At 34.9% G+C, this 12,625-nt stretch overlaps 1 protein-coding gene across 2 annotated transcripts in view; it reads right to left on the bottom strand.

The window, feature by feature from the left end:
• The window catches only part of PDS5B (PDS5 cohesin associated factor B), a 103,857-nt gene that overhangs the window by 41,454 nt on the left and 49,778 nt on the right, over window positions 1–12,625 (bottom strand). For both annotated transcript variants that reach the window (XM_071552899.1, XM_071552891.1), the window contains exons 10-15: window positions 11,179–11,273; window positions 8,913–9,058; window positions 7,822–7,973; window positions 5,993–6,106; window positions 4,393–4,474; window positions 557–605 (exon numbers count right to left, since the gene is read on the bottom strand). In XM_071552899.1, coding sequence (XP_071409000.1) covers window positions 557–605; window positions 4,393–4,474; window positions 5,993–6,106; window positions 7,822–7,973; window positions 8,913–9,058; window positions 11,179–11,273 — 638 coding nt within the window. The remainder of the gene's footprint in view (window positions 1–556; window positions 606–4,392; window positions 4,475–5,992; window positions 6,107–7,821; window positions 7,974–8,912; window positions 9,059–11,178; window positions 11,274–12,625) is intronic.

The following is a 12,625-nucleotide window of genomic DNA, read 5'->3' on the forward strand; positions in this document are numbered from 1 at the left end:
CTTCATACTGGTTTTAATGCTATTGGCATGATGTGCTGGGGGAACAAAAACTGTTGCTTTGGGGTTGGTAAGTTTTTTCTTTGTTGACAGTTCAGTTTGCACAGAAGTTCTTCATTTTCCAAAGTGCCTTCCCTGCTACAGAAATCCAAACTGTTTTGCATTCTCTCAATGACATTAACAGTACCAACACCTCAAAAGACAGGTAAGTTAATACACAGTTTAGTAGTTTAGTTAATATTATATATATACTGTAACAAATGCTAAAATAGACATTAACACCCTAGATAATCTAGAAATTGGATTAGTCCATGACAGAAACAGCCAAAATGTTGTGATAAGCTTCATGACTAATGACTTCTTACAGTAAGACAGTAATTCTGCTTAGAGTTCCCTTCATTCTTCAAAGCATATTGCTACACCACATTTATCATGATTTGTTTTAAATTTTATCTGCTGCAAATCTTTTTATAAGCTTATCACAAATGATTTTTGGAGCACGAAAGCAAGATAGTTCAATGGTCATCTTTACACAGCGCAAATACAATTACTGACTTACTTGTTATAACCATCACTTTTGAGAATATAGCTTTACTGCTGGCATCTGTCTGCAAGGCACAAAAGAAAAATGAATTAAATAAAAATTTTACATCATTTATTTTCACTTGAATGTCGAGTGAGAAAGAGTCCATACTGAATTATCAACAAGTCAGCACCCATTTTGCTAACACATCAGTGTACTAGAAATCAAAACCTCTCCTGCAAACTTAATGCTAGATAGTTACAGGAAGTAAAAGGTAGATCATATCTACAGTATCTCTGCCTCACAAATATGTATATAAAATATTTTTATTACTTTTCAATATACTATGTAACTTATGAACAGCACAAATGGGTTACTTCTGTAATTGTTTTCCACCTAAAGCCTGAGAGTATAATGTCAAAAGAATTTTCAGGGCTTTTGGCTGTCACAGCTGAACAGGTATGTTCAGACAAGAAATTAAAAAAGACAGAAATCAAATCCAGTTTACAGAATTCAAGTAATTACGTCAACAGATACAGACTCACCATATTCAAACCTCTTGTAACTCAGGAACAAAACCAAAAACTGTACTGTGGAGTCTCTTTCATCCTAGCTGGTTTGGTCTCCCAATACTTGCTAAGTCTTCAAAAACTGGCTAAAGCCCCCATTAAAGACTACAAGTTGACCAAACTCCTACTAATTCAGCCAAATATGAAAAAACCTGAGGCAGAAGTATTCTCTTAACTTCCAGCAGGACAACTCTACTGAATAATGACAGACTGAAGAAGATTAAGAAATCTTTCTTTTTAGAAAATCTACTGTGGCACTTGATCTACATTATCCTTCATTCATGACATGGAAGCATCTGCACCAAATGAAGCTTATACTCTAATAGAGACAAACCAGCACTCGCCCACTTTTCCACATACAAACAGGCAAGTTTACGTGTTTTATTTAACTCTTTTCTCCTTCAGCAATGGTATACAACAGCAGTTGCAATGTATGCTTCTGCCCTTCAGAAAAGTAACTTGTCTTAAAGGCAAGTTTGATGTCCATTCTGTCTCAGGCTAGGAAAAATTACAATCAATAGTAATAAAAAATTTCTTAACATGTTTTCAATCTCCTCAATAGTGCTCAGACTGGGGAGACCCTGAAGAGGAAAAAAGGAGAACACCAGTAAAATTTCACTAAACAGCAAGAAGTTTTTCTAAGATAAGAAAAACAACAGACTGGGAAGTTCAAAGATTTATAGTTACAGAATAATGCACGCTGGCAGTTGAGAACAGTAAGTCACCTTTCTGAACTGCCTACTCAAAGCAGGGCCAACTCAGATGAGGTTTTGCTTCAGGTCTTATCCAGTTGCATTTTAAATATTTACAAGGATCAAGATTTCACAATGTCCCTGGGCTACCTGTTCCCATATTTGATCACTCTTACTGCAATTCTTTTTTCCTTCCTACCTAATCAAAGTTTCGTTGTGGCAACTTCTGTACGCTGCTACTTCTATTCCTCTTGAACTCAGAGATCTCACAATGCCTATGTTTGTCACAAGGACAATATCTACAGGAGAACAAGTCAACAATTAACCTATAAAGATTACAGGGAGAAATCAGACTGAAGTGAAAAATCTTGTATGGTAATGCCAACCCACATTCTAAAAGGTTAATAGTTAAGGTTAGTTTTGTTTCAAGAAAGATAGCAAAGTTTCCATAGCTCTGAATGTCTAGTCGACAGTTGTCTCAAGATTATTATGTGGAGTGTATTCCTCTTCAGTTTATGGTTATGAAAATACAGACTTATCTTGAACAGAATGATTTAATCTTATTAACTAATTGTGAATTGGGGAGACCCCCAAAAAAGCCATACAAAGAGCACCATAAAAATAAAAAATTATGGTGAAAACAGCTAGACACCTGCATTGGACATATGAGAATGTTCTGGGCTAGCAGAGGGCTTCAGGGGTGACCTGCGTATGAGGAGGTCAGGGCTGCCCTGCACCAGTCACAATCACTTCCAACCAGCTCCAACAAACAACGAACCAACTAACACACACCAAAGCTTCAACCAGAGGAGCCTACAGTGCCTCTGAAAAAACGTATTTAACAGAGGAGATACTGCAGAAAGTATGACTCTAAAGGGACAGTGGAGAAATCCACACTGAAGCAGAGGGTAAGAAACGAGGAGCAGTAAAAGGAGGCAGACCACCATGCCCTGACCCACATCTCCTGTGCTGTCATCACCTCACCAAAGTGACAGAGCACAGGGAGGTGCGAGGGGCCCGGAGACTGCAAAGCAGGGAAGAGAGGGGTCTGAAGAGGAGACAAAGGCTGTTTCTTTAAGTGCTTATTTGTTTGCTTTTATTTCTCAATACCAGATCAAATAATTAAAAGTTTATATTAACTGACAATAAACTAAATTAATTCCCTGACTCAAAGCTCTTTTGCCACTTGCAGTGGCACCTCAGACTACCACAAGCACCCTAAATTCTCCCATGTAGTCTTGTTACTCAAGAGAATATTCAAGTGTAGAGAATTTGTAATTAACAGCAAAAAGTAGGATAAAATCCAGATGGACAAATACAAACACGTCAAGAGCATACACTGTCTTGAGTGCAATGTTTAAGTCGGCATTTGTCAAAATCTCCAAGTTTAATTCCATACCATATTTGATATTTTACAACTGAGAAAGAACTTTCATCACAACCCCTTGAAAAGAAAGTTGAAATTTCACTTTCAACTGGAATGCAGAAAGCATGAAGAAATTAACTCAGGTATTAAATGCATAAATGTATTTAAACTACATCAAGGAATATAAAGTAGTACATGAAAGCATTTCAATACAGTCACTGAAATACAATCAATCATTGTTGCACAAGCATTTACTGCACTTAGAGTTTAATACCTTAACAGCATGTTTTAAATGCACTAAGTCAAAACTACAAATTTCATTAGTCTCTCTGTCAGCAAGACAGCAGCGTGTCTAAGCAGATACATCAGATAATCCAACCACTCTTCCTAGTTCAGGTAATTCCAGCAAATGGATAGTTCATGACATTTACCACAGTATGACTATGTATGTATATGGACAATAAAAATCACACACAGACACATAGGAATGAGCATGGCAACACTTTCTACACTATATTATTTCTTTTAAAAAAGCACCAGATCAAACTTTTGGCATTATGTCAAGTTCTAATTATATTCCAAACCATATGGAGAAATTAATCTTATAATTCCTCTACCCCAAACATGAGTATGAACACAGATGATGTAACTAAAACAAATTCTAAATTTCCTTTATGAAAATATCCTAAATGCAAAATAAATTTTCATTTTTCTCTTGCAAGGAAATTTGTAAACAAAACATTAAATTGTAGTCTGGTATCTCAAATAAAGTATTCAAGAAGTTTCCAAGAGGGAAGAGAAACAACTAACTTGTATAGACAAAAATACTCCAAATTCTTCAAAGTTACTAATCATACATAAGGTAAGAAGTTAAGAGGATACAGATAATTTTTCTTAATTATTTCATTTGGAAGTCAAAAATAATACGCTGGTTTTACCCCCTTTTAAGAGCCAGAACAGTCCTGGCAAGATCTACCTAAATACAGAAGAAAATATTTTAGTATTAAAATAGCTGGCAAAATATTTTAGAAATTTCTGTAACACCCTTTTTCCTCTTCAATTTTACTGACAAAATGTATACACATTTCCTACAGCAAGTGTAGTCTAGTGCAGTATCAGTTAACTGTCACAGTATTTTCTATCTGCTATTAAAAATAAGCTTGAGATAGTCAAACAAATGGAATTAAAAATAGTATAGTAACTAAAACTGCATATTCATAGAAGATAAAGATAAGTTGAACTCACTTTAGGTTGTTTTATTAGGTCAACTAAATCCTTTACTTGATGTCGTAGCAGATTTTGACATTTCCACATTTCGTTCAATGCTCTAAAAACATAAAAAAAATTTAAAAGAGTTGTCAAAATTGTCTATTCAACGAATAACACAACTGCCCAAAATGAGTCTTTACATTCTTTTCAACTTCAGACTCAGAAATGCACTTATCACCTTTCACTGCTGTGTGAGCAAACGCTAAATGTTTCCTAATAGGATAATATGGAAAATTTAATTGGTTGTATTAAACCGCAACTAAGTGAGATTTTGAAACAAGTTCTGCTTCAGATGCTCAAGTGCACTGCCTTTAAAAGAAGCAGGAAGTAACTGATGCTTGGCCCATTAAGAACTCATTTGTCCAAGCCTGAAATCACTCTCCTAAATTTAAGAAGCAGGTTAAAGCAGATGTTTAAGATTTTTATCATCAAAACAATGTTTTTCTTGCAGACAGGAAGCAGCTACTAGATGAATAAATTGAGAAAAGTGGACATGATGAAGTTTGTAAGAGATGCACTAGAGATATCCAACAAAATAGTAAATTAGCACACTTTCCAGGAATAAATAAAATATAAATCAAAACACAAAAGGTCACAGCTGCATTTTAAAAACTTACAGAATCCACAAGTAAAAAGTTCTATTTAACTAACTGAACAATTTAGATCTTTAAAATGAGTACTGCTGTATATGAAAACTGTAGAATTCTGAAGTTACTTATTTGCCTGAAGTAACAAGTACTGAAAAGAATCTATTCTGAATTTTCACTCAGCCTAAAAACTAGTAGAACACTGAATTTTTATTTTTAATATACCATTCTTAATTTTGGTTTGTCAAAAGTTGTACCTTTAGACAGGCAATACAAGAAGTGGAGGGGATTCAAACATCAGGTTTTGTAGTATTTGAAGGCTTTGGGGCTTCTTAAGTCATTCTTTCATATGCAAAGCCTTTTCTAGTCTCTCTCATGAGAAAAAAGCCCTAGGTTTGATTTTCAAGTGACCAAGTACTACTAAATTTAAAACAAAGTAAAACTATCTAAAATGAATCCAATTGTGAACACTACAGCAGCATAGCAGTTACCAGTGAAATTCACATGCATGTACCCATTTTAAGCTCACAAAGGCACATAAGATAATTGTAAAATGAATTCTGAAGGAGGAAAGACAAAAAAGTAATTCCTTCTCATTCTTAACAGTCACTCTACCTGCTGTCGTAAGTATTATATTACCTGAGAAGTTGTCAGGTAAGACCTAGGGCTGATCTACCTTATCTATGTTATCTCTCTTGAGACACAAAGTACTGACATACACTCAAGCTTCCTTCCAGATATTTGACACCAATTTTTTTAGCTGTTTATGGTTGAAATGTATCACAGCTTGTTAGAAAATACTCTATTCAGATTGGGGTTTTTTTCCAAAATCTCACTTGAAAAATAGATAGTATTTCTATGTTCTTTTTTCTGATAGTTTATTAACTACTTCTGTCCCACGGCCTATGCTACTCACAATAGTTCAGAACTAATTTACAATAATATTTGTATTAAAAATTATTTTTCAAGTGGTAAAAAGCAGCACGTACTTCACAGCATTTGAATCCAGTGTTGCGTAAAGGTAATACAAACATTTCATTCGCTCGTTTGTTTCCAAGTTGTGAGGGACCATGTACTGAGCAAAAATGCGTTCAACAAGTAACCTGAAAGAAAGGATTAAGAAACTTAAGCTGTCAAGGAAGAACATGGTCTTGGATTGCTGAAACATTAATTTAAAAATTCTCAGACCTATGCAGAGATCAGTTGTTGCATAGAAAGATGGGTTTATTCAAAAACCTAAAGGTCAAGTTATTTGACTTCCAATATAACTCAAATTAAACAGAAATTTATCATTACAGAAGATGCAATTAGTGTTAGCAGTAGGACATTTAAGAGATGACATTATCAAAGTCAGATGTATTAATTACGAGAACCATCAAATGACTTTGGAGAAGGATGTGAATCCAATAAGATGTTACCATTTAATTTCATTCTGGGTCAGTATGGGGGTAAATTCATGAACTGACTCAAATTAATGGGCTTAAAATAAAAAAAATATAAAAAAGAAATAATCATGTTGATTATACCACAGATTATCATTAAGTCCAGAATTAGCATTCAAATACTCGTCAGAAGGAGCTGACTTCCTCCCACCCTTCCCTGGCCCCTTCCCCAAGGGCTGAGTTTTATCCCATTTCTCTTGCTTACACAATAAAAATACAGGTACATCCACATGGGAATCATTAAGAGCTTCTGCATAAATTGAAGTTACTTGTTTGGAAAGAGGAGAGAAAGGTTTGGGCCTTACACTTATCTAGGAAAGACTAAGAAGAAAAAAAACAAAATAAAAACTAAGCCCACATTCCTCTTCTAAATACTGAGAAGGTCCAAGACTGAGGTCCAGTAGGGAGGTTGGTATTAACAGAGTGGAGTAAACAGGTAAAAAAAAACAAACTAAAACAAAACATGTATGATTAGGCTAGGAAAAGAGAAGAAAATTCCTCATGCACAACTGGAGAAGATGATCAAAAAGCAAACCCCAGCTAATTTAAAAAGATCCTGAAATAAAAGAAAACTATGAGTGGGCAAACTGGATCTGAACACCCAGAGAGTTCCATCCACTGTACTATGAAATAACTGCTTATTTTGAAGATGACCTTTTGAGGTTTTGGATTTTTGACAAGATGTGTATGGGTTTGCAATGCCATTTGTATCTCAACATGTGAAGGTCAAAGGCTCATTTTCAATGCCAACAAGACTTGATTAGTCAAGGCACACTAGTTCCCAAATTAGTTTCCCATGTGCAACCATCTATTTTTCAATACCAATAACCATATACAAAACTACAGCCGATATGTCAGAGGCTCTCCTTTCACTACAGATCCAGGACAAGGCTCTAAGTCATGACTACTGCAGTACAGAAAAACTAACCATCTGCAGAGTGAGACACCTTAACCACTGTTGCTACTCGTACTAGACTTATCTTTAAATCACACAGGAATAATACACAATCTAAAGCAACATCATTAAAGTAATTTTACTTACTGTTTTAACATAAAAATTAACAAGCTACTGAAATATAAACAAAAATCGCCTTCACCAAAGCAGTGGTGAAGTACAGCTAAAACTTTTGAAATATTTCAACCTATCTCACTCTGTAGGATCCCTTTTGGCCTTAATGTAAGAAATAAAAAATAAAGAAGAAAACAACACAAGACAACATTTGGCTGCAGTTATATAAGATTATGCACTGAATCAAAACATACAAGATTATTAAGTTTCCTCCTTCTTGTCAGCACTTAAGCACCAAAGAAAAACAAATCTTCACAAGAAGTTACCACACAATCCCTGAATCACGTAGCTCTCACAACTGACTTACCGGTCATCAATACTGTTTTGATAATATATATGCAGAAGTTTATCCTTAATCCATGAGATCTGTTTTGCAGCTTCTTTTCCTGCTTCTGATTGTAATGAATATTTCTTGTATATCTGTGCAAGTCCCATCATAGCTTCCTTCCTCACTCTCCACTTGAGAGAAAAAAAAAAGCACCCAGATTAGCAGGTCAAAACTGAAAACTGGAAAGATGGCAGACTTTCTGGTTAGGTATTTCATATGTTACACCCAAATAACATAATTTATTCTCAAAAAAGTTAAATTGAGTACTAAGTGAAACAGTTTCTCATTAAGACATATATTGCATCATATCTATTGCACTAAACCTTTCAACATCAGTAACTACCATGCAAGTATGCCTCTTGAATTTAGAATTATTACAAATTTAAGCCAACACCCTTTCTCACAGTCTACACTCAGTATGTGTGATTCTGTTATTCCTTCAACAAGGAAAAGAAAGTCACCAAATTAAAAAAAATCAGGTGATAACATCAATTTTAAAAGTTTGCCATCAACAAACCTTTTTACTGTGCTATAGCAAAAGCAGCAAACCTCAGAAATGTTACCAAATAATGCAACACAGCTAAACTAAAGACTATTCAAATTTGAAAGTTATCACACTGATTTGCAGTTTTGCAATGATCTAATTAAAAGCAGTTTAACCAGTTACCTCTGATGACAGAACATTCTTCATCAGTAATCTACAAAACATTCTGAAACCTACTCACAAAATTTCTTAAGAAAAATGTTAAGAGTGTTTTAAGGGTCTTACTTTACTTAAAAATGTTACTACAGCTAGACAACTGGAACAACATTGTTGTGTTGCAGCCTATTTATTTATTTGAATCATACCATATTAAATAAAAATACAGCACAGTAAAACATGCAGCATTCTAGTCAGGGGGGGAAATGCCTCATTGAATAGATTGCTTCAAAACTTTTTGCATTATATTGGGTTCAATTTGTAATTTTAAAACTAGCACAGCAATTTTTAGAAGTGCTGCTTTTTAAAAAGCTAAATGACAGTTTACAAACGTAACACACAGCCATTATTAACACCAATTAGGCCTTACCCTCTTGTCCAGTGTTCGCTCTCTGACAAAATTTAGCAGGTGATCATTGACAAGCAAAAGATCTTTTTTCGCAGCAGTAACTATGGATACTATAACATCATGCCTTATAGCCTCTTCAGGATCATGTGACCTTACTTTCAGATATTCTGGGGGAAAAAAACAGAGTAAGTATTTCAGTGTAATTACACAACTTTAGCTGCTCTGTAGACAGTACTGACAGAAGCAGAAAAAATTTTCTTCTATCTGGAGCATCAGCAGTAAGAAAGCAATAGTTTTGTCCAAGATGAACTGGAATGTCAGTAAACCTTTGTATTTGCTGAGATTATGAAACATTTATTTCGCATTATTGAAGTGAGAATTATGGGACTACATTTTTATGACTTCTTAGAGTAGTTTCACTATGTGTACAGCAGCAATACAGCCAAGTAGGATCGGATCTGCAGAGTAGAGTAGACAGTGCTTGAGAACTTGATAACCTACATACATTTTTAAGTCTTACATCAGACTAAGGCTACTCTTTTCCTGCAGACTCTGTGGCCTTCAGCTGCTGGAGCACACTAGCTGCATTCCTAATCACAGCTTCCATATTACCAACAAGGAATCTAGTCCACATGCTCCAAGAACCCTCCACAGTGTGAGCCATGTAAGCACGGTAAGCAGGGACAAACCACGAGACACTTTTCAAACTACAATCTTATTTAGACACATCCCATTAATCTTAAAACACTTTTCCTAGGTAATATTTTGGCCCACTGCAACTTATTTGCTAACATCAATAACCTTATACTACCAACATTTTAAGATTTCTGCTTTTAGAAGTCAAACATGTTAGCTATCTATTGCCATTTTAGAATGCTGCCAAATAAAATGGCAAAGTTCATGTACCTTTTCAGAAGTATGTATTTTAGGTTAATTTAAAAGCACAAACAGGTAGAAACACGCACAGAGAAGTTATTAGGATCACAGTACACTGCATACATCAGTGAAACATTGAGAACATTAAGAAACTTTGCCAATTCCAAGTTTACTCTGAATGAAGTAACCAGAGGTTACTGTTCTCTTGCTACTGTTCAATGGCCAGTGAAAATCTTCAAGTCTCATCTGAAACACTCGCCATTAACATTTCTGGTAATCAGCCCAAGTGTCAAAAGAGCACATCAAGAAATAAAGCTTTGCACTTACGGAGGCTATGAAATTTTCAATCCAAATGAGACTTTTTTCTTAAAGTTTTGTTCTACAGGAGCACATATTAAAACAAATGAAAAATATTACACAAAACAAATCTGGTTTCAAACGCCATCGGGTCAGAGAAATTATTCAACAACTTGACTTCTGTAAGTGCTTTGGGGAGAGAGAGGAGGGGCAAGTAAAATTACATTTGCCAGAGGATACCATTAGAGGGGGCACAAAGTCTTCCTCCAATGTTAAAAAAAAAAAATTAAAATATAATTCTGATAATCAAAAAGGAAGTATCTTTACCATTTCATTAAAGAAAGGTCCAGAACAATTTTTTTTAGCTGGCTTAATAATACGATAACTACAGGATGACTTCAGCCTGCCTCTATTTGTGTCCAACTTGACAAGCACTCAGCAAGCAGGAAAGCAATCCCATGCACCTCACGGTCCTTTAAATCCCCTCCTAAATGGACAAAGACATTGCCTCCAAAAAATTACAAGTATGACTTTATTGATCAGGGAGAGATATATTCTCCAAACCAACCAATTCTCACTAATTACACTCTTTTTTTCATTAAGACATTGGGAGCAACAAATACTAAATGCTTATTGATGCCAGTTACCTTCTTCCTACAGAGGTCTTGAATTACAGGCTGTGTTTGGTCTGACTGAGGTGAAACTGTGGTCACTGTTATCAGGACTGTTCTCATGGTTTAGACAGTGGCTGTGTAAGACTTACACATTTCATCTTTGTGGAGCTGAAGGCACCAGTCTGCACCCTAATTAATAAATGCCACGACCATTAGGTTAGGCAGGCTGTCTTACCTGATCCCATAATGCTTAATTTCAGCAGCAGTTGGGAATGCAGCTACTATAGGAAAGGGAGAGTGATCTCTCTGGTTAAGGCATTCTTTATGTACAACCCCCTCAGCCTTAGAAGCATCACTGAAGGCAGGGACTCTGTGACTTAGAACTCCACCATCACTTAGCTCCTCCACAACATCTGACAACGTTACTTACAATTAAAATCGACCTTGACTTTTTCAGGAGACTTAAAAGGGTATTCTAATGTTATTAATACATCTGATACCTGTTAAGTCTTTTGCCAGGTCAGGATGGTTCATAAGGCAGTGACTTGCAAATTTCACACATTCAAGACGAATCGGTACATGGATATCATTAAACCTAGTTCGAAACAAGACAATGCATTACAGCAACAAAAATATCACACCTACCAAAGCAATTTGTTCATTTCTTCACCATCTCAAATACTTCTGAAACTACTTTTTATGCTTCCTATGCATAGACACATGAATATAACTTCTCTGATCTCACAGAATTAAATAGACTGTCTTTCGCTTAAGAAAAAATTCTTGTACTCATTTATAGTTTCATGTTCTGAACATGAAAAGAAACATCCTCTCCTGGTACACATGAAAAACTCACAGTCAGACAAAAACTATTTATTAGAAAGATGTCTGATGCATTTTAACTCTTTTCTATACCGGTCCACATCGTTAACCCTGAACTATGTATAAGCAACTGAAAGTTTTCTGAGTGATACTTGTCTGGTCCTTGAACTGTATGACAGATAGCAAACAAATACACATCTAGCCTACCACAAATTTCTTCTGAAATGGATCATTTAACAAGATTTCGTTCTGAAAGACTGAATTAAGTTTGATGTTTGCAAACTAGTATTTTCTGATTTTTAATTTTTATATAAGTAATTTTACAATAAAACTATTGATGCAATTAGTCACAACCAAGTCTTTAAATGTTAAATGCATTTTCAAGCTCTCCTGAAAATGCTAGGCTTTAAAAAATTCAAAATTTTAGGATATCATTGCTGTTGAAATGATCATTTATCAAATAAACAGATTTTAAGGAATAACTGTTTTTGTAAAAGGTATGTTTTCAAAATCAAGAGATTTTTAGAATGCTTCCTTCAGTAACATAGCTATTATAACTTATATATAACTTTTAAAATCCTTGAAAGAAATGCACCTATATGATTTGTAACTGGTTGGAAACAGTAATTATGAACAACCTGCACATATTTACATTATAACACAATGAAGTGTTTTCCTTTGGGCCCAATTAGATGAGGTACTTTTTCATGGTGTTCTGTGTTTTAAATCCTTTCAAGCAAAATATCTTTCTTCAATTAAATTTCTTTTACTTTCAAAAGTAGCACTACTTTGAGGACTCTGTTTTTTATATGATTGAATTTTACATTATTAACTGCTGCATTTGTATCAACTTTTAGAATTTATCCTCAGTGTCTCAAATCAAAAACATTTTCATCAGAGTAGCCATATTTAGGTTTCTCCTGACTACAAGCTCCAACTATGTATTCCACATCAAACTGGCAGAATATTTCAAGACCAAAATACTAAGTATGTTTGCAGCATTGTAAACCCTACATACTTCTTTTAAGGTACTCCAAACCATTAAAAAATTGAAACTGGTATACAAGACTGTACATAAAAGCCTCAAAAGCAGTTCTACTACCACCTGATACTGCAAATGTCATT

The sequence above is a fragment of the Pithys albifrons genome, chromosome 1, assembly GCF_047495875.1.
Source record: "Pithys albifrons albifrons isolate INPA30051 chromosome 1, PitAlb_v1, whole genome shotgun sequence".
Classification (NCBI taxonomy): domain Eukaryota; kingdom Metazoa; phylum Chordata; class Aves; order Passeriformes; family Thamnophilidae; genus Pithys; species Pithys albifrons.